The following is a 27,410-nucleotide window of genomic DNA, read 5'->3' on the forward strand; positions in this document are numbered from 1 at the left end:
CACAAATAAAAATGTTGCCTGATATGAGTAAAAGAGTATGAGCTATAAATTAGAACCAAAATTAATCGAAATCTGTAACTAATATACCAAGGTTCATTCCGTAAGAAGAGAATGTGAATACTCCATTAAGATGAAAATTTGACATTCGTAAGAGTTTGGGTAAGTTACGCAGAAGAGTTAAATAAGTATAGTTACTGTGGGATAAAGAAGATGGCCATTCGGGTTATGTTAACATTATACATCGTGGGAAAAATAAAAAAAGGCCTAGAAAGTATTAAGACTGACGCAGGATTGATCCTTATTAACGAACGTCGCAGAAGACGCTGTAAACTAGCACCATTGACGTAGACGCAGCGCTCTGCTCGGTTTATAAAACAATGAGACATCTGTAGCAACTCTACCTGTGGGGTAGGGACAATAGTGTTTTCGTGTTCTGCTGTAACTCTTCCAAGGTGAGGCTTATTTGATTACACCTGACACTTTGATGTGCCCCACAAGTAAAAAACACATGGAGAGGGATCGGACGACCGAGGTGGACAGGAGATTGCACTGCCTCTGCTGACTGTCCTCTCAGCGAACACCTCACGCACTCGTGACAAGCCTTCAGTGCGGTATGTGCTGTCGCTCCGTCTTGCTGAAAGCTCTTTCATGTGAGATGATCCACATATGGATTACACAGTTTCTGGACATACCGGTTAGCATTAAAAGTTTAGTGGAAAAATCGTGTTACGATGCAGGCGATATCGCGGTTATTAGCGACCAAGTATAAGTACAAGTAATACAAATAAGGATTAGAAAAGAGAGTAAAATTCTGCATAAAAGTGAAAAATAGCAGTTTTAAATGATTCGCTATTAGGGACAGCTTGAGGAAAGAAAAAGCAGCATCTCCCAACTCTTTGCTAAGAGCTGTGATGTATTCCGTATATAAAAGCACTCACACCGGGGAGGGGCTCTGTCCTATTGGGAGATACGAGGTCACAGAACCATAGCGACAGTACAGGATTGCCGACACTACTCTCGAAGGAATGTTCTTCTGGCATGTGAAGAGTGTCTAAAAAGACTTTGAGTGCTTCGTTTGCTAGAATCAGTTTTGTAAATGGAGAATCTCTTGCAGGTGAGATGGCTGCATCATACAATGCAGAAAATTGTGAATCGACTGTCACCTACTAAACAGATTCACTGCTTTCACAACGAATATATCACTCTACAGCGGGGAGTGCGCTGTTTTAAAGCACGAGAAAGCTTTCATGAAGTTTGGGGAGTATGAGAGAGGCACTGGTAGAAGTGAAGTTGCCTGGATAGTTCAGTCAGTGAAAGCATTGTGCGTGAATATGTATCTGAGGTTTCGAACGTCGATCCATCACACAGTTTTAATCGTTCGAAAAGTTTTCAGATGTACTACTTCATTAATTTTATCCTCCTGGCTCATGACGGGTTTACAATCAAATCAGTTCACCATAAAAGATCTACAGTATATGGGTATTTAGGAACGACAGTTGAAGTTACAGACCGTTTCATGGAAGATTTAGCGTGGCTTTTTCTACGCCAATGAACAACAATATCATTTAATTTCAAAGTAATAGTGTAGATCAGTGTTATTCATACGGGAAATAGGCCAGAGTGAATGTATAAAGTTCTGTCTAATTTGCTTTGAAACTGTTCCATATTTTGTCATATTCTATCAATGTATGACAGTTTAGAGTGAAAAATTGATGCTGTGTCAGCGTCATCTACAACATAGTCACGACATATGTAACTTCTGTGGCAATATTAAAAACTCATCTACTGTTTGCCGACACGTAACTCGAATAAAGATGTCTGTTGTGCTCTGATTCAATGGTTTGAACGCGCCCAACAGTGTGAAAACTGATACCTGCCACTGGCCTGTCTGGCGCCATTTGTTCCAGACTTGACCAGCCAGACGCGCTTAGAACGAACACTGCCGACGAATGGTTAGCTGTCCGACTCCTTGTCCAGCACATGGCACTAAATAATCAACATGGCTTGTTCTGGGCGAAGAGTTATATAATTTAATCCTCATATCGACTTGACTGGAATGCACTGTTTAACTCTCTGTAGATATCAGGGGTAAAATACAAGAAGCGAAGGACTATTTACAACTTGTACAGAAATCAGACTGCAGTTATAAGAGTCGAGGGGCATGAAAGGCAAGCAGTGGTTGAGAAGGAAGTGAGACAGAATTGTAGCGTAACCAAATTGTTATGCAATTTGTACACAGAACAAGCTGTGAAGGAAAGCAAGTAGAAATTTGGTGAAGGAAATAAGGTACAGGGAGAAGAAATAAAAACTTTGCAGTTTGACGATGACATTGCAATTCTGTCAGAGACAGCAAAGAACTTGGAAGTGCATTTTAAGTAAACAGACAGTGTCTTGAAAGAAGGATATAAGACGAACATTAACAAAACCAAGGGTTATGGAATGTAGTCGAATTAAATCAGTGGGTGCGTACCAAACATCGATATTGAGATTACGCAACAGCTCTTTCAACTACTGATGGAGATCTTCTCATGCTTAATGGAGTCCAGATTCCATTTAACTCAGAAAGCACTGGCAGAAATCAACACGTGAAAGTTCATCTGGTTGCTTTAACTTATACACAACAGTAAATTTGTAATGATAAAGTTGCAGGTCATCTTTGATAATGTTTCGACATGACAGTCTCTTAATTCCCACTTGCTGAGATAAACGGTATTAAGATTTCGTCGGACTTCGTTCCAGGCTTTCTTTCTTTTCCGATGTTCGAACTCTTATCGGATAGTTACTGCTTTTATTCGTAACGAAGCTCGTATCGCGTTATTTTGCCTCTAAGTTTCGCGTTGCACGCATTGCTGGAGGTTTTGACAAAACACCTCCAGTCTTAAACTCTTGCGGCAACAGTTCCGTACACGTATTTCACTAATAGTGCGTAGTATTAATACTCGCCAATGAACAGGTCCTGTTTTCTCATGAACACAATTTTCCGTTGAATCCAAGTGCTCACTGAACATGTGTGCTCTGCTTACTGATTCAATCATAACTACTCAGCGAAGTACTTCAGACAGAGCAGTGGGAGACGCGCATGCACAGGCATGTGACAGCATCACAAACGTGATGACTGGTCGGAAGCCATAGCATACGAACACTGATGTTGTTACGCTCTTGGAAGCAGTTACTACTTATTTATTTGATATATTATTACTAAATTACATTAAATCAAACTTTAAGATATTCTCATGTATTAACAGCCGTAAACGTTTTTCTTAATCACGCTTTATCTATGTAGATTTTATTTCAAGTATCGTTTACAGTCGTAGTCTCTATACTGTTGTGCTCTGACTGTCGCACTTTTACGCAGTGTGAAAATGTCTGAGCCTGCTTCCTGTTCAGTAGTGAAACACGAGTGTGGAAAACTGTTAAAAAGTACCGAAAAACAAGTTGTTCTTAATATTTTTCATAAATTTACAGGACAAATCGGCCTTGAAGTTTTCCGAGGGACTGTATTTGATGCTGCTGAGATACAAATGCACAATGGATGTATAGCGGTATCGTTAGAGTACAGACTAATAATCTAGCGCAGTTGATGGATCGCTGGTTCAAGTCTCGGATTAGTCATCTTTTTTCGTTCAATTTGAAATACCTGCATCTCGTAATTGTAATATTCATAATCATTTTTTTATGAATAATGCACGTCTTCTTGTTTTTAATTACATGCTGCACACGAAATTCCTGTTTTCAAATATAAATTCTTAATTATTGATATTTTATGAAAGATTGTTAATAAAGGTTATTTAAATTAAGAAAACATAATTTTTAGGGCAAAAATGAAAAACCAAATACTCGTTAATTGGACTGTATCCTTTGTTTTGTACCCCAGATATAGTCTCACACAAACCGGAGTGATAAGTATCATAGAAACATAAAAGACAATCATTTTCACAGCATCGAGAACACCATACAAATGCTACAGCCTTACATTTGCCACTGTACCATTGTAATATGAACCCAGAAGAACTAATCTGGAGCCTAGTTAAGAGATTTGGTCCGAGAAATAACAAGACTGAAGCAGCCAGACGTACTAGAACTAGCGCACGCAGCTTTTTCACATGTTACTGCCGAACACTGGCGGGATATAGAACGGCACGTTATAAAAGAAGAGGAGAAAATGCTGCTGCTGTGTGTCTTCGTGGATCCTGTTGTTGATCGACTCGTTAATTAATACCTTCAGTGGCTTCAGTGTTCAATAGTACGGTGAAATCCCCGCAGTATGCTTTTGCATAAAACATTGCCCCCTCAGAAAAATTACCCTGTGTTTACGTTGGGAATTTTCATCATTCTTGTTTGTAAGAATTACAAGTAGTGTTGGAGGAAATGGAAAACACTCTTGCTACACAGTACAACATGAAAATTAATAAGTCAAAAACAAAAATCTTAGTTGCAAGCAAACAAAATAATCAAGCAATTACGAATATAAGGCTGAATGGAGAGAAGCTGAAATAAATACAAGACTTTGTCTACTTGGGAAGCAGAATAACATCAGACGGTCGTAGTAGGAAAGATGTAATAAGTAGAATAAATCAGCCAAAGATTGCATTCTATAAAAGGAAAGGACTCCTCACGTCAAATATGATAAGTCTGTCGTTAAGGAAGCGGTTAATAAAGACCTTTGTTGGGAGTGTGCTTCTCTACGGCAGCGAAACCTGGACACTTGTAGAGGACGAAAGAAGAAGGATTGAAGGATTCGAAATGTGGTGTCTGCGAAGGATGTTAAAAATTCCATGGACGGCCAGGATGACAAATGAAGAAGTCCTGCAGAGAGCGGAGGAAGTTCCAGTTCTTTGGAAGACGGTCAAGAAGAGAAGAGATATATGGATGGGACACATTCTGAGACATGAAAGTCTTCTCCACACTATAACGGAAGGCCTTGTGGAGGGCAAAAGGGCAAGAGGCAGACCTAGAAGAAAGTACATAAGCCAGATAATGCAGGACCTAGGATGCGGAAGTTTCACGGAGTTGAAGAGGCTGGCCGACAATCGCACTGAATGGAGAGCTGCTGCAAATCAATCTTAGGATTGGCAACTTAAGAAGAAGAAGTTTGTAATTATAATAGTATTGTAGGTGAGAACGAGAGCATTTTATGCTTTCCGTCTGGTCGCCTAAGAAGCGTGTGGTAGGGGTGGAGTTTTGCCGAATATTATTTAATTCTCTTTAATAAAAATTAAGTGACACTCGAAGCTATGGTGTTTCTTTGCTCGTCTCTTTTTGCGCCTGAACTACAACTACTTACATAACTGCAGGTTAGTTGGACCAGTTGGCTGGCCAGTGCTGTCCAAGTTTAATGCGCCGGTAAAGCTATTGTCCCGCATTATCGCTCGGTCTATGTGAGTGTACAGCATACAACATCCTTATAATCTTACTTGACTGTACTGGACAAAGCTTGGCTTCCACTCTATGTGTAACGAAATCCAACGAGATTCAACCAAAAACAGAAAAATACATGGCGTAATGCGTACGTCAGGTTTATTCTTATGATGAACAGAGTATAGTGGTTTCTGTGATAGTCAGATTCCTGTTCATTGACAAGGGCCAATTCCGCATGAGTCTTATCAATATTTTCGGCCAGTTTCAGTTTTTCCACCCTGCAACTGGATAATCTTCCAGGTTGTGTGATCGTGTTCCACGAAAATTTTTCGTTTCCAACGTTTCGTCCAGAATTGTGCTGGACATCTTCAGAGGTGTCTGAAGATAGCCAGCGCAGCTCTGGACGGAACGTTAGGAACGAAAAAGTTTCATGGAACACTACCGTAGAATGACGAAATAAATCTCGGGTGAACAGCCTGGTATGAGTGTGCATAGGACACAATATTTCGGCAATCGACCATGTTGCCATCATCAGGTGCGCTGACGTACTGACCGGCGGTGGGCCATCGCCATGTATATATAGGATAATCCTATATATACATGGCGTCATAAAAAACACCTGGAGAAATTGAAGAATTACACTACCATACAACTCGGAAGATTCAGCGACAAGTAAAACAACCAGTGATGGAAGCCTTCACTATATAGCTATAGCTAGGTGTTGTATACAATATTATACAATTTATAGACAAATTTTGTATCCAGATTGGTTATAATCAAACTTTCGCTACTTGAGACAGTGTAGACGGAAAACTATTTGTCGTGTGGATAAAGAACTTTATAGGAGTGATGGTTAGACTGTGCGCTTGCAGTTTTTGCGTTGTTAGTAATGATAGTATCGTACATGCCGTTAAGGCGCCAGTACTGGCACAGCGACGAAGAGCTGAAAACAGGCACCAGTGTGTTACCGTTACAGACAGTCGACATCGGTCCGAACAAGATGACCAGAGTTTTACACGTAAAGCTACATTACTACAAAAAATATCAATAGTCGCTGCTGGTCTTCACTAGAATCGAGGCATTGCTGGTGAGGTTACTCAGTTACTCTGCGACATATTTGGAGAAAACTGAATGACTGGCCGATCTGTATTCATTCAGTATTTCAGAATGGGAGCACTTCCTGCCTTGCAACAATCTTTACACGTAATATCAAACCTTTACGAAAGTTTCCTTCGCTGACCCCAAAAAATGATGAAAGGAAAAAGAATTTATCGGTCTCTACATTTTCGCTGTTCATGTTGTGAAATTTCAGCATCTGCAATGATGTTTTTAATTTCTTACCTTTTTTTCTATCAGCTCTACTCGCAACACATTCTACATACAGCATCCGCATGTAACACTGAATGTAACTGCAAAATTATATCGCGGCACGTCACATAGTTCAGGAGATGTGGTGTGGTTGTTTTGAGACGCCTGAAACACTAGGTTTTAGTCAAAACAGAGAGAAAATTACCAAGACTGTACTCATCTTGTTGCCGAGAATGAGAGCACTTAACGACTTCCAATGACCTTTAAACGCTCCAAACGTTTTCTCGCTCGCAAGCGTAACGCGAAATTTTTAACACATTAACTCATTTGCAAAACAATCGGAAGTTTGAAGGTGTTTCACATGTGGCAGTTCGATTCTTTACAGAATGGGGTTCACTGGTTTTCTACTATTTTACCTTTTTCAGGGTGTATTTAGGGAAGTTTTCTCATTTTCAAATTTTACATCACTGAGCGGAGATATCACCTAAAACTTGAACAGAAAATATTGCGGAAATGGAAAATGCTATTGATGTGCTGTTGTCACTGAATGGATTCGTAGTCAGGTGCTCCTGTTGTTAGCCAGCAAACAGACTTTAATAATACTTAGAAAGCGTATTTTTATGCAAACATACACTTTTAAATGGAACAATGGTTATTGACATAAGCAAACTAAAAGTAGGGTAAATTAGAACGTCAGTGGTTTTAATTGCAGTATTGTAGCTCGAGTCGTTTACCAGACATCGTATTTTGAAAATTTTCCACAGTGACACTTGTTTGTGCCTTATAATCTGCACATTTGCTAGGTACGATGTTGTTATGTCTTATTACAGTGTGCTTTTGTGTTCCGCGAGTGCACTGCGACTTGCTAGTCAGTTAGTGTGTGGCAGTCAAAGCAGTAGATCATGAATGGTTCAGATGGTTCAAATGGCTCTGAGCACTATGGGACTTAACATCTGAGGTCACCAGTCCCCTAGAACTTAGAACTACTTAAACCTAACTAACCTAAGGATATCACAAACATCCATGCCTGAGGCAGGACTCGAACCTGTGACCGTAGCGGTCGCACGGTTCCAGACTGTAGCGCCTAGAACCGCCCGACCACACCACCCGGCAAGGTCATGAATGGACAACGCAATTTACCAGTGCACATAAAGCCGACATGCTCATGATTTATGGAGAGAGTAGGAAGAACACAGTTAGTTCGTGTTTCGGTGTATGCGAGAAGGTATCCCAAAAGATGATAACCATCTCCGCAATTATTTATCATCTTCTGCAACCAGTTACGAGAAAGCGGTACTGTAACTCCTGGACAATGTGATAGAAGGAAAAAAGTGACGATGGAAGAGAGGAAAAATAACGTTTTTCCTGCAGTTGCAGTTGCAATAGCACGAGGAAGTGGCATGAGTTAGGCCAAAAGGTTGAATTCCTATTGGAGGTCATATTATTCCTAGTTCAATAGTAGGTGCTAGTCGTATTCCCCACTGATATAAGGTCCATCCCTATCACATATCCTCCATCAAGAGGTGCATGGAAACGATTACGAGAACCGTGTTAACTTCTGTACATTGGCATTAAGACAGTATACTGCAGATGTATTATGTACCTTGTTTGGAGCAGAAGCTACTTTTACCAATCATGTCGAGGTAAACTCCCGAAACATGCACTGTTGGTCTGTTGACAATCCCCGTTGGGTTCGTCAGGTGGAAAGTCAGCGTCCGCGGAGCGTAAACGTGTGGTGTGGGATAGTGAACCATCAGCCCATAGGCCCATGTTTGATAGAAGGAACGCTGAACGCGCACGAGTATCTCAGCCTCTTAACACATCATCTTCCACAGATGCTAGAAGACCTTCCTCTGCGGACTGGGAGGAACCTGTGGTACCAACATGGTGGCCGTAAACCTCATAGTGTACGAAGTACTTCAGCATGTCTTCATGAACTGTTTCCAAATCGTTGTACTGGGCGCAGAGGAGCTGTACCATGGCTGTTCAAAAATGTGTGTGAAATCTTATGGGACTTAACTGCTAAGGTCATCAGTCCATATGCTTACACACTACTTAACCTAAATTATCCTAAGGACAAACACACACACCCATGCCCGAGGGAGGACTCGAACCTCCGCCGGGATCAGCCGCACAGTCCATGACTGCATGTACCATGGCTGGCCCGTTCTCCAGATTTGACGCCTGTAGACTCTTTTCTGTGGGGAAAGCTGAAAAACGCTCTCTACAAGGACATACCAGCTACACCCAATGATATGCGACGACGTATTACTGCAGTCTGCTGGGCCATCTCCGGCGTAATGCTAGCAAGTGTGCGGGAGTCGTTCCATACCAGACTGGAAGCGTGTATTGCCGCTGCCGGTGGTCGTTTTGAACACAACCGGTGATGGTCAATTGTCTCGTTATTGGTAAGAATCCACATAACTAGTGTATGCCCTTGTGCTGTTCTTTAGTGTGTGCTACCAGAGGTATTGTACAAGTCTCATTGTGGGAACTTTTCAAAATACGATACCTCCTGAAAGTCTTGCTCTAGAATCTTGCCACAGACACCACTGACATTTTGATTTACTCTAATTACAGTCTGTTAATGCCACTACGCGTTGTAATATTTAAAAAAGTGTATGTTTGCACAAAAATACACTTTATAATTACTATTAAAATCTGTTTATTGGCTAACAAAAATGATTGAAATGGTAAATGGCTCTAAACACTATGCGACTTAACATCTGCAAGGTTTGCAGGAGAGCTTCTGTAAAGTTTGGAAGGAAGGAGACGAGATACTGGCAGAAGTAAAGCTGTGAGACCGGGCGTGAGTAGTGTTTCGGTAGCTCAGATGGTAGAGCACTTGCCAGCGAAAGGTAAAGGTCCCGAGTTCGAGTCTCGGTCGGGCACACAGTTTTAATCTGCCAGGAAGTTTCATATCAGCGCACACTCCGCTGCAGAGTGAAAATCTCATTCTGGAAATTCAGTATTTGTTACTAAATTATTTCAAGAGGAGAGAAATATACTTTCCTTGCCACAGTCTCCTTATTCACCAAAGTTGATACGCAGTCCAGTTCCTACTCTGTCATTACTGAGATCCTGTGACAAATGAGGCCGGTACGACACCGCACAACAGATTAAGCAAAGGTCGTTGCAACAAAATAGCGCCACGACACGGGCTGCGTTCTAGAGGGCATTTCAGTACGGAGGAAAAGGCGCTAGAGGAAGTGTGTTCATTATGAAGTACGCTTTTATAGGAAAAGAGAAGTGTTTAAGCTCCATCCCAAGTCACTGTTAATATAGTTCAGTTTCTTCTTACCAGACCTCACGTACTAGCACCTGTTTCTAATTTTAGACGAGTTTCTTTCCTGGCCTTATTCTTCAAGATTTTAAGTCGTTTCACATATGCTAGTATGCTTATTTAATTTTTAATCCACGTCATGGTCCTATTGTTACATATTAGTTATTTAAAATGTTTAACTGCTCCCAAAGTATAGTCATTTTAATGTCACTACTTTCAGAGCATATACCTGTAAGATCAAGTGTAGAATATATGCTCAAGAAATGAGGCTTTTTCAGAAGAGTGGGAGGATGTATAAGAGAAGGTTGTAAAGGAAATGACAATATAAGGAAAGATGTAGAAATGTATAACTTAAACGAAAAAATGAATAAAATGAAGGAGAACGGAGGGGATATGTAAACCATGTGAGTGGAGAAATGCTCCCTGTAATAGCTTTCAATTATAAATACACTAGAAGAAGAAATGTAGGGAGGGCTTACGGAAACAGAGAATTTGTCTAGTACATGAAGTGAAGAAGGATAAAAAGTTTTTCACTGCACTGTCTAGTATGTTTCAGGTGTAACATTTGAGTCATGTTCATCTATATACACTCCTGGAAATTGAAATAAGAACACCGTGAATTCATTGTCCCAGGAAGGGGAAACTTTATTGACACATTCCTGGGGTCAGATACATCACATGATCACACTGACAGAACCACAGGCACATAGACACAGGCAACAGAGCATGCACAATGTCGGCACTAGTACAGTGTATATCCACCTTTCGCAGCAATGCAGGCTGCTATTCTCCCATGGAGACGATCGTAGAGATGCTGGATGTAGTCCTGTGGAACGGCTTGCCATGCCATTTCCACCTGGCGCCTCAGTTGGACCAGCGTTCGTGCTGGACGTGCAGACCGCGAGAGACGACGCTTCATCCAGTCCCAAACATGCTCAATGGGGGACAGATCTGGAGATCTTGCTGGCCAGGGTAGTTGACTTACACCTTCTAGAGCACGTTGGGTGGCACGGGATACATGCGGACGTGCATTGTCCTGTTGGAACAGCAAGTTCCCTTGCCGGTCTAGGAATGGTACAACGATGGGTTCGATGACGGTTTGGATGTACCGTGCACTATTCAGTGTCCCCTCGACGATCACCAGTGGTGTACGGCCAGTGTAGGAGATCGCTCCCCACACCATGATGCCGGGTGTTGGCCCTGTGTGCCTTGGTCGTATGCAGTCCTGATTGTGGCGCTCACCTGCACGGCGCCAAACACGCATACGACCATCATTGGCACCAAGGCAGAAGCGACTCTCATCGCTGAAGACGACACGTCTCCATTCGTCCCTCCATTCACGCCTGTCGCGACACCACTGGAGGCGGGCTGCACGATGTTGGGGCGTGAGCGGAAGACGGCCTAACGGTGTGCGGGACCGTAGCCCAGCTTCATGGAGACGGTTGCGAATGGTCCTCGCCGATACCCCAGGAGCAACAGTGTCCCTAATTTGCTGGGAAGTGGCGGTGCGGTCCCCTACGGCACTGCGTAGGATCCTACGGTCTTGGCGTGCATCCGTGCGTCGCTGCGGTCCGGTCCCAGGTCGACGGGCACGTGCACCTTCCGCCGACCACTGGCGACAACATCGATGTACTGTGGAGACCTCACGCCCCACGTGTTGAGCAATTCGGCGGTACGTCCACCCGGCCTCCCGCATGCCCACTATACGCCCTCGCTCAAAGTCCGTCAACTGCACATACGGTTCACGTCCACGCTGTCGCGGCATGCTACCAGTGTTAAAGACTGCGATGGAGCTCCGTATGCCACGGCAAACTGGCTGACACTGACGGCGCCGGTGCACAAATGCTGCGCAGCTAGCGCCATTCGACGGCCAACACCGCGGTTCCTGGTGTGTCCGCTGTGCCGTGCGTGTGATCATTGCTTGTACAGCCCTCTCGCAGTGTCCGGAGCAAGTATGGTGGGTCTGACACACCGGTGTCAATGTGTTCTTTTTTCCATTTCCAGGAGTGTATAATACGTAATGCGTCTGGGAGAGAAGGCTGGTTGGGCCGTCAAATACCGTTACTTTGGCTGTCCATGTTAATTGTCCGCAATGCTCTAGAAACGGGCTCGTAAGCTATGCCGACTTTTTCAGGTTTTTGAATTCGCTCTTAATGTTTTTCTGACTATTTATTCTTCCTACGGTACTTTGTATTGTTGCCATGAAATCCCTCGTGAAATAGTGCATTCGCTAACGAACAACTGCGTTTTTATCGATGGGAATTAATACTATGAACACGCATTGTACTTACAGGTTCCAGAAATTTCGCGTCAAGATGTGACGCACCCTAATGCCTTCGAAGTCAGAACATTAGGATAAGAGACATACCCAAAATGAAGTGGAAAATTAATGATGAAATCGGCCTGAAATATGTATAGTTTGGATAAGAAGCGAGTTCTCGACTAGCAAACCAAACAGAGATTATGACGGAGTTTTCATTACACTTCATTTTCAAAGTCATACGGGAATCAGTAACAATAGTGTTTGTGCTAATAATGAGTCTTAGTGAACGTGGCGTTTCGTTAGCTGTGACGGTGGCGCCCAGGGAACAACATGAACCACAGAGGCATCAATAGTGCGGGAGACCGGCTCGTGTCACTGAGGAAAGCTACTAGTGAGTGCTGGGGCCAGTGATTAGTGGATCGTCAGCCGAAAGAAATGTTACGTGGAGTCGTGGTAATGAATTTTCACGGGGAAAGATGGCTATCACTCAGTATGTTCTTTAGTGGCATGGCCTATTACAAGTGAATTTGATAGGTTGCAGATCCCGCAGCAACAGAAAAACATCACTTTTGCGCCTGTGGGGAGAGTACTGCCAATAAATTGCCAGTAAGCTGCAGGTTCGCAAATACACTTTACTGCAATATTTAACTTGATTGCTGTAGCTGTAATGAGTGTCTCTGGGGAGTCGCAAGGATTGGGTCCTTGCTGGACACGCAAGAGGAAATTAACAAGTTCGGCAAATTTCAATTTAAACTGCTGCATTTCCCGGAGCTTATAGACATCTTTAGGTATTTCTGTTTCCGATAAGTTGAAAGTCGCCTATAAGGTAGCCACTTTCAATTTTCGGTTATTTTATCACTCTACTTCGCGAGTCAGTTATTTCTGGCGCTATGCAAAGATGGTATTGTGTATCAAAGATCGAAAGCAAACACTCTGGTCAGCTAGTATATGCTTTGAAGCTTGAGAGAATTTGTGTGTTTTGGTTCCGGTCCAGTGCAATAATCGTAGTTCTCCCCACCAGGTAAGATTCTGTGGGTTAAATGTTTGAACGAGAGTGTCTATACGGGTCGCGGAGCAAGTGAGACGTACAGTGTTAAATGTAGTCCGTCGCTGTCTTTGCTGTTTGGCGAGGATGCTAATGTTATTGTGGTTATCCGTAGCCATTGCTTATTTGCAAAGTGCTTTCATTTAGTGTTCTTGGGTATTTTCATTTCATGGTCAAATTCTGACTGATTTACATACAGAGGTTGCTTCGACGTGTCATTGCGAATTCGTTGTCTTATGAGGTCCGCAGTCACAAACTTGGGTACAAATCCAAATTCAATCATTCAACGCGAGCAGGTTAGTCAGCTTATTCACTCTTCCATTCAACTTAGATTAGACGTTTTATATTGTGTGTATTACCTGTTTCGTTTATGTTTGCTTACTGGTTTGCTTGCCTTTGTTTTGGTAGGAGGCTATGTGTTACTCTGGCCCGTGGCTTTTTGAATTAACTTTAGAAAATTGGAAATTACATACTTTCTTATATTTAAATCTCCTTGGTCGTTGATTTGATACTTAGTGTATGGTATAGTTCCAGTTATATGATCACTATGTGATAACGTGTTATGAAACGATGGCTTTCTCACACATCAGAATCATGTGCCGAATTTCCCCTAGTATTTCCTACCGGCCGGCCCGTGTGGCCGAGCGGTTCTAGGCGCTTCAGTCTGGAACCGCGTGACCGCTATGCTCGCAGGTTCGAATCTTGCCTCGGGCGTGGCTGTGTGTGATGTCCTTAGGTTAGTTAGGTTTAAGTAGTTCTAAGTTCTAGGGGACTGATGACCTCAGATGTTAAGTCCCATAGCGCTCAGAGCCATTTGAACCATTTCCTACCACATTTAACATGCCCTAGTTTAACCGTTAGGTATTCCTGTTCTCTGCATGAATTTCACAGCTAATAATGTAGATTTTAACGCTGATTCTGTTTGGAGAGACGCAGTATGTGGTCCAGCGGAAGTTTACTTACCCAATATTTCACAAGCAATAACGAAAGAAGTGTTTTCCATGCTGTTTTCTAACATATTTTGATAAACAATGAATATTGAAATTTATCGAAGCACATGACTCATCCGACTTAGTCCTGTTACTAGTAATTATTCACTTTTTGTGGAGTCCTATAATCGATTTTTCATATTCACTTACGTTCAATCTACTGACAATGTGTCTAGTATTTTTACATTGAACGGTGAATGTGCGTTCTGATCAATTACCTTCCGCTCAAGAATTAGTGAAGTTCGTTGGCAGGAGAAACAAGACTTCTGGTCAGGCGAATACAGGGTTATAAATACAAAATCAAATAGGGGTAATGCAGGAGAAGGTTTAATAACGAATAAAACGATAGTAAGGGTAAGCTACTACAAACAGCATAGTGAAGGCATTATTGTGGCCAAGATAGACACGAAGCCCACGCCTACCACAGTAGTGAAAGTTTATATGCCAACTAGCTCTGCAGATGACGAAGAAATTGAAGAAATGTATGATGAAATAAAAGAAATTATTCAGATAGTGAAGGTAGACGAAAATTTAATAGTCATGAGTGACTGGAAATCGGTAGTAGGAAAAGGGAGAGAAGGAAACGTAGTAGGTGAATATGGATTGGGGGGAAGAAATGAAAGAGGAAGCCGCGTGGTAGAATTTTGCACAGGGCACAACTTAATCATAGCTAACACTTGGTTCAAGAATCATAAAAGAAGGTTGTATACATGGAAGAAGCCTGGGGATACTGACAGGTTTCAGATAGATTATATAATGGTAAGACAGAGATTTAGGAACAAGGTTTTAAATTGTAAGACATTTCCAGGGGCAGATGTGGACTTTGACCACAATCTATTGGTTATGAACTGTAGATTAAAACTGGAGAAACTGCAAAAAGGTGGGAATTTAAGGAGATGGGACCTGGATAAACTGAAAGAACCAGAGGTTGTACAGAGTTTCAAGGAGAGCATAAGGGAACAATTGACAGGAATGGGGGAAAGAAATGCAGTAGAAGAAGAATGGGTAGATTTGAGGGATGAAGTAGTGAAGGCAGCAGAGGATCAAGTAGGTAAAAAGACGAGGGGTGCTGGAAATCCTTTGGTAACAGAAGAGATAATGAATTATATTGATGAAAGGAGAAAATACAAAAATGCAGTAAATGAAGCAGGCAAAAAAGAATACAAACGTCTCAAAAATGAGATCGCTAGGAAGTGCAAAATGACTAAGCAGGGATGGCTAGAAGACAAATTTAGGGCTGTAGAGGCTTATCTTACGAGGGGTAAGATATATACTGCCTACAGGAAAATTAAAGAGACCTTTGGAGAAAGGAGAACCACTTGTATGAATATCAAGAGCTCAGATGGAAACCCAGTTCTAAGCAAAGAAGGGAAAGCAGAAAGGTGGAAGGAGTATGTAGAGAGTCTATGCAAGGGGAATGTACTTGAGGACAATATTATGGAAATGGAAGAGGATGTAGATGAAGATGAAATGGGAGATACGATACTGCGTGAAGAGTTTGACAGAGCACTGAAAGATCTGAGTCGAAACAAGGGCCCTGGAGTAAACAACATTCCATTAGAACTACTGACGGCCTTGGGAGAGCCAGTCCTGACAAAACTCTACCATCTGGTGATCAAGATGTATGAGACAGGCGAAATACCCTCAGACTTCAAGAGGAATATAATAATTCCAATTCCAAAGAAAGCAGGTGATGACAGATGTGAAAATTACCGAACTATCAGTTTAATAAGTCACGGCTGCAAAATACTAACACGAATTCTTTACAGACGAATGGAAAAACTAGTAGAAGCCGACCTCGGGGAAGATCAGTTTGGATTCCGTAGAAATACTGGAACACGTGAGGCAATACTGACCCTACGACTTACCTTAGAAGCTAGCTTAAGGAAAGGCAAACCTACGTTTCTAGCATTTGTAGACTTAGAGAAAGTTTTAGACAATGTTGACTCGAATACTCTCTTTCAAATTCTGAAGGTAGCAGGGATAAAATGCAGGAAGCGAATGGCTATTTACAATTTCTACAGAAACCAGATGGCAGTTATAAGAGTCGAGAGACATGAAAGGGAAGCAGTGGTTGGGAAGGGAGTGAGACAGGGTTGTAGCCTCTCCCCGATGTTATTCAATCTGTATATTGAGCAAGCAGTGAAGGAAACAAAAGAAAAATTCGGAGTAGGTATTAAAATCCATGCAGAAGAAATAAAAACTTTGAGGTTCGCTGATGACATTGTAATTCTGTCAGAGACAGCAAAGGACTTGGAAGAGCAGTTGAACGGAATGGATGGTGTCTTGAAAGGAGGATATAAGATGAACATCAGCGAAAGCAAAACGAGGATAATGGAATGGAATGGAATGTAGTAGCTGAGGGAATTAGATTAGGAAATGAGACACTTAAAGTAGTAAAGGAGTTTTGCTTTTTGGGGAGCAAAATAACTGATGATGGTCGGAGTAGAGAGGATATAAAATGTAGACTGGCAATGGCAAGGAAAGCGTTTCTGAAGAAGAGAAATTTGCTGACATCGAGTATAGATTTAAGTGTCAGGAAGTCGTTTCTGAAAGTATTTGTATGGAGTGTAGCCTTGTATGGAAGTGAAACATGGACGACAAATAGTTTGGACAAGAAGAGCTTTTGAATTATGGTGCTCCAGAAGAATGCTGAAGATTAGATGGATAGATCACATAACTACTGATGTGGCGCTGAATAGGATTGTTGAAAAGAGAAATTTGTGGCACAACTTGACTAGAAGAAGGGATCGTTTGGCAGGACATGTTCTGAGTCAGGAAGGGGTCACCAGTTTATTATTGGAGGGCAGCGTGGAGGGTAAAAATCGTAGAGGGAGACCAAGAGATGAATACACCAAGCAGATTCAGAAGGATGTAGGTTGCAGTAGTTACTGGGAGATGAAGAAGCTTGCACAGGATAGAGTAGCATGGAGAGCTGCATCAAACCAGTCTCAGTACTGAAGACCACAACAACAACAACAACAACAACAATGGGTCATAACTGTGTCGATGATACATGTTGGGTTTACCTTACATTAGCAAACCGGAATTCAACATGAGCAGACGACTTGCATATTTGGAAAGACCGTCGTGTGTGCTGTAGGAAGTGCTGCGCTGCATATGGAGTTGGGTGAACGAAATTTGATGTGCGCAGAGCGAAGGGACGTCGGCCTGCGTGGAGGCGCGCGGCTGCGCTGGACACGGAATGGCTAATGCAGGGTCCCCGCTAAGCTGGGCTGGGCTGGGCTGGCCACACCGAAATTACGGGCCGGGGCTCGGGTATTTGGCGAGAGGCCCGCGGCGGCTGCGAGGCGCCCTTCTTCGCAGAGCTCACGGCTTAGCGGAAACCACTGACCACGAGGGCGCCCAGCTGCCTCACTGCCTGGCCCCGCAAGCACAATTTCATGCAGTAGAGGTACTACGAGGGTGACACGGCGATTCCCCTCGGTGTATGGCTGCACCAGGGAGTCAAGTATGTGAAAACGAGTTTCCACAAGAAATACACCGATCCCTTGTTTCCTCGAAAACATGGTTTTTTGTATGCGGTCGTTCCCCTACTTACGGATGTGACTAGCACAATGCTTAGACAAGAGGCATGAATTACCTACGGCAAAGTCTGTGTCCTGAGGCAGGCTGCTTCTACGCGGCCACAACGTCGATTATTTTACTAAATTAGCGTTTTAAGTACCTATGGTAAAGTTTCTTCACACTGAAACTGCCCAAAGTTCTAATCTGATTCAGGATTTATTTGGTTGTGTAAGGACTAGGTTATTAAAGTAAAATAATAATTATATTCCCATAGACAGAAGAGAGAGACTTTGATTATAAGACTGATTATCAAACATATGTAATTATTCATTTGTAGAATGTAGTTTTGAGTGACGGAGACTATGGTTGTCAAATTAAAGGACCATATAGGTGCAGTTGCCAGTAAATAAGTGGTAGGTTTTGAAATACTGATCTGGTATTGAATCTTTTCTACATCTTTGGAAAGCAGCCATCTGCTACCTTTACTTCATGCGTGTTGACGTACAGGATACATGATGTCTTGCACAAGCAGAAGACGATGTATTTGGTACAGGAGCACACAATGGTCAGTCTTTAGTTTGCTGAAACAGTGTGAAAATCTTGCAGAGTTAACTTCTGTTCTGTGTTAATATTGCTTGTTTTTAACCTCATCTCCTTCTTTTACAGACAACTAAGGTACTATAATTGATTTCTTAACAATAAATTAAAAGTGCCAAAACGTGAATCGTAAAACTCTAGTTGTTACACATTTTATACACTGTCTGGCAAGAAATCTGAAGCATTCAAAAGACAGGGCCGGATGTCTGTGTAACTTCGTACACATACACACTATCAGCAGGTATATATATGATTAGAGTTGCCATTCTCTTTGAGAGGCACAGTGGCCACCAGAGTTCGCGTTTCTCATGATCAGTGTTGCTACCAGGTCTGGTAGGGTAGATGTCAAGTGACTGAAGGACACGGAGATGTCACTTATACGGGCGAGAAAGCGTTATCAGTTGTTGCTATAGTTTGAAAGGAGCCTCATTGTCAGTCTTCATTTGGTCAGGTGGTCGAAAAGTGCAATATCCAGATTTGTGGGCATTTAAATGTAACAGTGGCTCAATGTTGGACTACATGGGAACGTGAGAGTATCAATTCTCGTCGTCGAGGCTCCATTCAACTTTATCTTACCAATACAAAGGATGATCTCTGTATTGTGCAGCAGGCACATCGTAAAACGTTCGCAACAGCACCTGTTATCCGAGAACAAGTAATGGATTCGCTGCAACATTTTGTCATCCATTCGTTGGAGGCTAGCATCAGCTGTACTAGGGAATAACCAGACCATGCTAGTTTGCCGTGAAAAAAAAAAATAGAAAAAGAGAGAGAGAGAGAGAGAGAGAGAGAGAGAGAGAGAGAGATAACACAAACGGCTGCATTTGGGTTGGTGCCGTCACCTGGAAGCTTGCACTGCTGGTGAATGGTGTCGCATTGTGTTCAGCGCTGAATTACAGTTATGCACTACCTCGGAAGACCATCGTCGGAAAGTATAGTGACAATATGGGGGGAGGCCCCATTCTTCCAACGTTTTGGAGAGGCATAGCGGTGTTACTTCTTGCAACATGGTACTGGGAGCCATCACTTATAGCTTCCTGTCCTGCCTGGTAGTGACTGAGTGAACGCTGATGGCCCAATGGTACGTCACTGCCTGCCTGCCTGCTCTCATCTTTTGCTTTCCCCTCTTTGGGGAAGTGTGAGGGGGAGTCTGTAGCCTTTAGGCTTTTACTCCCCTGTGAAAGTGTGTGTGTGATTTTTCTGTAGTTTTTGGTGTCTGTGATTTGTGATGATTGTTGTGAGTGTGTCTGGTACTTGCCTGAGGTGGGCGAGAAGTTTGTTGTTATATGGGAAGGAACAGGATGATGGATTTGGTGTAGGGATTTTCTCTTCGACTTAGTCGTCGAAGATCGTCATAGGGCGCTTGTGCTTATCGCGGGACATGTCATACCGACCTAGGGAGTGGATGAGTGCGTTTCTGGATCTGGAAGAACCCTCATAGAAGGCCCTTGCCAGATCCTGGAAACGCTCTCTCAGGAGTGGGATTTCGGCTGCGACGTGCAAGTCGTCTGTAGGGAATCCAAGAGGTAAGCGCAGTGCCCTTCTGAGGGCGCGGTTCTGCAGCCTCTGGAGTTTGTCCAGGTGCTGCTTTGCCGCGTATCCCCAGACAGGGCACGCATACTCCATTACTGGCCGGATCAGGGCCTGATACACATTTAATGCTAGTGGGCAGGGAAGGGAGCTGGTTGAGTTCAGGATAGGATATAGGATGGACATTCTGGCGCAGGCCTTCCTGTGGACCTCGTCTATGTGGGGTTTCCACGTAAGACGAGAGTCCAAGGTTACGCCAAGGTACTTGGCGGTTCTGCGCCAGGGGAGTTGGGTTCCATTTAGGTGAAGGTGGAGGGGGGGACGTTGAGGAGGATCGCGCCTTCCGAGCCTGCGGGTAATCAGCATTGCCTGCGTCTTCTCAGAGTTAATGGTGATGCGCCAGCGACAGGCCCAAGTTTCTGTGTTATCTAAAACCTTTTGTAGCCTACGGATGACCAGGTCCTTGTTCGCGTTTCTCGTGTAGAAGGCTGTATCGTCAGCGTACTGTGCGGTGTGCACCAGGGGGGCCGTTGGTGTGTCCGCAGTGTACAAACTGTACAATACGGGCCCCAGGACCGATCCCTGTGGCACCCCAGCACGAATACGCCTTCTGGTGGAGGTGGCAGTTTCTACTTTGACGGAGAAAGTCCTATTCGTGAGGTAGCTCTTGATCAGCTGAACTATGCTCCCGGGAAACCCTTGTGTGTACAACTTGTAGAGTAGCCCTCTATGCCATACTGAATCAAAGGCTTTGGCTACGTCTAGTAGCACTATCCCGCAGTAGCCTCTGTGGTTGAAGCCCTCTGTTGCTGCTTCAACCATTCTCATGACCTGTTGTGGGGCAGAGTGGTCTGTCGGAAGCCAAATTGGAAATCCGGCAGAATTTGCTCTCTGGTAATATGTTCTTGTATGGGTCTTAGCAGGAGGCGCTCATAGATCTTGCTGAGAGTTGGCAAGAGGCTAATCGGCCTGTAGTGCTGCGGGAATAGAGGGTCTTTCCCTGGTTTGTGTGTCGCGACCACCTCCGCATGTTTCCAGCAAGCTGGGAAAACACGGGATCGAGTAATCTCGTTGAGGACGTTCGCGAGGTGTGTGATCGCTGTGGGTGGGAGTTTTTTGACTGACTGATTTGTGACACTGTCGTGCCCTGGCGCCTTTTTTGTAGGGAGAGACCTGATTACTCTTGCCACGTCCTCGGGGGCAAAAAGTATGGGTTCGTCCTCTGGGTCCTCCTCGGCATTGAGGGAGACAGCCAGTTGACGACGGACCACTCCTTCATGCTCGTCATCCTGGGGTTCTGCCGCTTGGAACTGCTTCTCGAAGGAGTCGGCGAGGGCGTTGGCCTTTCCAGCATGGCTGTAGACCAGTCCCCGCTCGCCATGCAGTGGCGGCATCCTAGCGCGTCGTTTTGTAAACTGTTTTGTCGCTTGCCATAGTGTGTGGTCGTCTACTTTGAGAGCTGTAAGGCGGTTTTGCCATTGCTGGTTTCTGTGCTCATTGAGCGCTACCTTCAGTACTCTCTGTAGACGATTGAGCAGCCTCCTGGTGGCCTGATTTCTGGTGATCTTCCACTCTTTTGCTACTCTGTTCTTATGTCGAATTTGAGCTAGCAAGTGTTCCGGGAGCTGTATTTGCGGTGGTGGGCCATCCCTTTGTGGAGGGGTGGCTTCTTCCGCTGCCTGCAAGATGCTGCCTGTTAGGTCTTGTAGCGCTTGTTCTACTGTTTCGGCAGTAGGTGGCGGAGCGCGAGCGATATCAGAGGCGACAGTTTCTTGGTATCGCTCCCAGTCTGTAGGTTTGTACGACGTCTGGTACCGTGGGAGTTCTACCCATTCTCCCACATCGACCTCCAGAATCACTGGGTTGTGGTCGGAGGACATTCTGTTGGTTGTCCTTGCGGTCACAAACCCTGCGATCCTCCTAGTGAGAGCTATGTCTAACACATCGGGCCTGCTTCCGTTTTTCGGAAAATGTGTGGGCTCGACTGGACCCCATGTTTCGAAGTGGTGGGTGCGCGCTAGTTGTTGCAGTTTGGCGCCTGCTCTGGAGGTTACTCTAGAATTCCAGTCAGGGTGTTTGGCATTGAAGTCTCCTCCTATTACGAGTTTGCCTTCAATTTGCCCTAGAGCAGCTATGTCTCCCTCATCTATCTGGTCATGTGGGGGTCGGTAGACTGCAACAATTGTTAGGGGTCCAGTGGCAGTGGTTACTTCCACCGCCACTGCTTCAATTTTGTTGGTAGCTGGTAAGAATACCTGGTGGTGGGGGATCCCTCTTTTTATGTATATGGCCACCCCTCCACCTTGGGTTGGCCTGTCTTTGCGATAGCTAACATAGTTGGGGACTGTCGCTTTTATTCCCGGTTTTAGGTGGGTTTCCCCCATCATGCATATGTCGATGGAGAACTCCTTCATGAGTTCTCTGAACTCGACCTCTTGATTAACAATGCCGTCTGCGTTAAAGACGCACATTGTCAGGCCTTGGATGTTTGGTCGTCTATCCATGATGAGGTTTTGATACTACTGAGGAAGTCGCAGAGGGGAGCGACTGCTGGACTGTTGCCTGAAGGGCAGCGAGGATCTGTGTGTTCTGCTTTTGGGCTTCCCTGAATTCCTTCATCATTTCCATGACGAGGTTCATGGTCTGCACCATTACACCTAACAACTGATCCATGGGGGGGAAGTGTGTCTGGGGTTTCCTAGGGCCCTCTCCGTCAAGGTGGACCTGGTCGTTGTTGCTGTGTATTTCCCGGTGTTGTTCTTGTGTTGGTGTCTGATGTTGTGGTGGTTGGGCAATGCTTTCGTGGTTCCTCGGGGGAGAAACCACTCCCGCATATGTTGCCCTTGGTGTGTCTGGCCTTGGTTTTACCCAGGCCTTGTCTGTGAGTGTTGTCATGTTTTGGTTTCTTGTGTGTCTGGATGGGTTCGTGGTGTTTTCTTTTCGTGTGTGGGGGGTGGCCTTTGCGCCCTTTGCCTGCTGTGTGTGTCTTTTGTGGACCTCGCAACCTTGGTAACCCGCTGTGTGGTTTTTGCCACACAGCGCGCACCTTATTTGCGGGTCCGTGTGTTTTATGTTGCACGTTCGTGTGTCATGGGCCTCGGCGCATTTTCTGCACCTCACTGCCATTGAGCAGTGTGCCGCAATGTGGTTGAGGCCCTGACATCTGAAGCACTGCACCGTCTTGTTTTTGCGGCGCAGTGGTTCAGTGGTCACAGGGACCGCCAGGATCGTCTTAATGTCCCTTTTGTTCTGTGGGACGTCTGGCAGTGTGACCTGATACAGGGGCCATTTGCTGCCTATGTTTCCCATCTGTTGGACCGCCTTGACGATGTACCCCTGGGCAGTCAGGTCTGTTTTGATCGCCTGGGGGGCCACTCGTCTCGGTAGGTCTCTGATGACAATGTTTCTATTGCGTGTTTTTGTTGTGGGGAAAGTGTAATGGGGTATGTTTTTGCTGTTGAGAAGTGTTTTTATTGTGGTGTAGTGCTCGAGTGTCAGTAATGTTATTTTTATTTTGTCACCACCAGCAGGTTTTGCTTTGAAATTGCCTCCCCCGATTGCTGTTTTTAACATTTCGAAGAGTTCCTCGTAGTTCCGAGTGAACTCCGCGACGATCGGAGGGAGGTGGTGGGTGACCTGGTTTTGTGTTTGTGTTGTTGTGTCATGTGGTGTCTCTGGCTCATCGGCCACCGCCTGGAACCTGTTCGGGGTGGGTTCCACTCCCCAGGCCGGCGGGAGCCTCGGCTGGCGAAAGGTTTTCCTCGCCAGCACGAAACCATCCGAATCCTGCCCGGTTACGCGGTTCCCTTCCAGTGCCAGTGTTTCCTGGTCCCCTCCTAGGACGACGACAGGTGCTGTCGGGGGCGCAGGCTCCTCAGAGGGTGTGGAAGTGGTTGGGGTGGTGGTGGTGGAGTGCTTTTTCCCCCTGGAGTGCTTCTCCTTCTTGTCCTTCCTCACACGCCGCTGCTTGGATGTGGTGGACTTGAGTGGGGGGGATTTAAGGAACTGGGATCGGGTAGGGGGTTGGGTGGCAGTTGCGGGTTTGGGAAGGATTTTTGTCGGTTGACTGGGCTTCTGCTTGCTATTTAGGTTGCGGATATGGTCAGCAAGGAGGCCACAGCTGTTGGCAAGCAGGAGAGGGCTGAGGAGAGGGGAGGGAGGGGCGGGATCGCAAATACTGACGATGTATTTGTTTGTTTGTGTATTATGTGGTTTTGCCATGTCGGTTGCGGAAAGGGGGCTTGCTGCCAGGTTATTGTCAGTTGCAACTTTTGTTGGCACCGTTGGGTTTCCCGGTTGCAGTGCTGACCCTAGTAACACGATGGCAGACGCGGAATTCTGGACGGGGGCGGCGGAAAACCTCTCTGTGGTTCCGCGGCCCGCTTCCAGGTCCTGGCCTACTTTTTCCCTATTCTTGGGGGGGGGGGGGGGGGCAGAGACTGACTCTGCGGCAGCTGAGGTGCTCGAGACGGCCGGCCGCGCGGCCCGCGGCAACAAGAAAGCGCGCCTCGTGTCGTCGGCGGAAAGAGACCGCCGCGACCCCAAGGCGTCGCCCAAGCTCGACATTCCACAACGACGAGAAGACACGACAACTCTGCCAGGCGACGCCATGCAAAATTTTCTCCAAGTGCCGTCCGTGCTAAGACCTAGGCGCAAGTGCCCGTCAATGTTTTAATAAAAACAGAGCCGGTGATCACTCCTGTTTTTACTCCCGTGCAAGCGGGGGCCTATGGCTGACAGTACGCCAGTGAGAGGAGCGATGCTCAACCCTCGACTGCTACTCAGCGAGTGATGGTACGTCACGGATGTCTACATCTACATTTATACTCCGCAAGCCACCCAACGGTGTGTGGCGGAGGGCACTTTACGTGCCACTGTCATTACCTCCCTTTTCTGTTCCAGTCGCGTGTGGTTCGCGGGAAGAACGACTGTCTGAAGGCCTCCGTGCGCGCTCGAATCTCTCTAATTTTACATTCGTGATCTCCTCGGGAGGTATAAGTAGGGGGAAGCAATATATTCGATACCTCATCCAGAAACACACACTCTCGAAACCTGGCGAGCAAGCTACACCGCGATGCAGAGCGCCTCTCTTGCAGAGTCTGCCACTTGAGTTTGCTAAGCATCTCCGTAACGCTATCACGGTTACCAAGTAACCCTGTGGCGAAACGCGCCGCTCTTCTTTGGATTTTCTCTATCTACTCCGTCAACCCGATCTGGTACGGATCCCACACTGATGAGCAATACTCAAGTATAGGTCGAACGAGTGTTTTGTAAGCCACTCCTTTGTTGAAGGACTACATTTTCTAAGGACTCTCCCAATGAATCTCAACCTGGTACCCGCCTTACCAACAATTAATTTTATATGATCATTCCACTTCCAATCGTTCCGCACGCATACTCCCAGATATTTTACAGAAGTAACTGCTACCAGTGTTTGTTCCGCTATCATATAATCATACAATAAAGCATCCTTCTTTCTATGTATTCGAAATACATTACTTTTATCTAAGGGTCAGTTGCCACTTCCTGCACCAAGTGCCTATCCGCTGCAGATCTTCCTGCATTTCGCTACAGTTTTCTAATGCTGCAACTTCTCTGTATACTACAGCATCATCCGCGAAAAGCCGCATGGAACTTCCGACACTATCTACTAGGTCATTTATATATATTGTGAAAAGCAATGGTTCCATAACACTCCCCTGTGGCACGCCAGTACATGTCATGCATCCTATTGTGTTACCATTCATGCGAAAGCATCATGGTGCCATTTTTCAACAGCACAATGCTCGCCCACAAATGAGATGAGTCTCTATGAACTGTTTGCATTTGTAGATGTACTCCCATAACCAACAAGATCCCAAGATCTGTCTCCGATAGATTCAAAGGGGGACGAGCTCTGACTTGCCAGTATCTAGGTTATCAAGGACCAGAGACAACAACTGTAGGCCAGCTTGCCACAGAAATGCATCCAGAGAAGAGAGAGTAAAACGTCATACTGACAAGGTGGCTCATACTTTCATGTTCTTTGTAAATTTGACTCGATTTCGTAACCACTTAAATGACGTCACATATCTTTTCAACCTGTGAAGTTTTATTTCCCTTCCCCCTCACCTTCTGAGTGTTTCACTTTTTTGTCAGATCTGTATTAAACAGATATACATATTTCTCTACCTGAGAAGCTGCGTTGGGCCTTTGCTGTGGCGCTGGGACGACATCTTGCGGCTGGTGAGTGAATCGTTGCGCTCTGAATGCGTCACCTTGCGCCGCCATGATGGGCGTCCACATTGGTCACGTGACCGGGGTAGTTCCTCTGATTGGTCATGCCTGAAACAGACAGAAACTGCCATTAGCATTCACAAATTATTTATATACTAGCCTTAGTTCTTACAGAAAAATGAATATTGCGCTCCTTTGAATGAAAACAATTTCATGTTTAAGTGTGTGGGGTAACGCTGTGGCCAAGGTACCAGGAACGAGAAGTACCATGTAGTATTACAACGCTGCAGCAGGTGTCGCATTGTCACTGTAGAAACCAAAGTGAAATATCTTATATTTTTGCCTGCCATGAATGCTGGGAGTGAGCTGAATTTATGATGGAGGAATCAGATTACCAAAATATCAGAAGAAACACATGACTAGCAATATTGCCAGCAGTACGTATTTATCAAGAAAAATTTACACCACCCCGATATCTTGTGCAGGTATGTTGCTATTGTGACTGTTCCCGTACCGACTGGAAGGTCACTTCTGACGTTGTTTATAAACATACACAATATTACCATGACCGCTACCCACAAAAATGGTTCAAATGGCTCTGAGCAGTATGGGACCTAACATCTGAGTTCATCAGTCCTCTAGTTGGAACTACTTAATTCTAACTAACCTAAGGACATCACACACATCCATGCCCGAGGCAGGATTCGAACCTGCGACCGTAGCAGTCGCGCTGTTCCGGACTGAAGCTCCTAGAACTGCTCGGTCACAACGGCCGGCGCGATATCCACAAGTAGAACGTTGTATTCGAATGGATTGCAGCATTTCAGTTGAAAGTAAGGCACTAGCAGGGATGGATTGGAAAGGTCTGTGGAACAGCAGAGTGAACATCCGTCATGTCACGGACAGTCGTGACCAATGATCAAGTCTGCATCATCACGCTATGTGCAGAATACTTGTCAACCAGGGAAGTTGCTCGACGTGTGCACTGCAGTCAAAATGATGTGGTGCAGATATGAAATCGGTTCCAATTAGCAAGTAGTGTTGAGGTCTGACATCGCACAGGTTGTCCACGTTCGATAGGTGCACTGGATGATTGATATCGACGGCTCAAATAAACCGTGGGCTGAGTGCTCCAGAACTGAATTCGGCCTTCGAAGAGTCTACATACCGCCTTACATCGCATCAAACTGTTAGGAGTCGATGTATGAAGCAAATATCCATTCCTGACAACCATGGCGAGCACCACCTCACACACCACAACTTCACGTTCTCCCTTACAGATGAGCAAAATTT

The 27,410-nt window shown here is 45.0% G+C and overlaps 1 protein-coding gene across 1 annotated transcript in view; it reads right to left on the reverse strand.

Moving 5' to 3' along the window:
* Positions 1–27,410, reverse strand: part of LOC126099150 (uncharacterized) — a 98,936-nt gene that overhangs the window by 10,157 nt on the left and 61,369 nt on the right. Inside the window, exon 2 of the mRNA XM_049910605.1 lies at positions 26,073–26,225. Within this exon, the coding sequence (XP_049766562.1) occupies positions 26,073–26,225 (153 nt within the window). The remainder of the gene's footprint in view (positions 1–26,072; positions 26,226–27,410) is intronic.

The sequence above is a fragment of the Schistocerca cancellata genome, chromosome 1 (assembly GCF_023864275.1).
Source record: "Schistocerca cancellata isolate TAMUIC-IGC-003103 chromosome 1, iqSchCanc2.1, whole genome shotgun sequence".
In the NCBI taxonomy this organism is placed as follows: domain Eukaryota; kingdom Metazoa; phylum Arthropoda; class Insecta; order Orthoptera; family Acrididae; genus Schistocerca; species Schistocerca cancellata.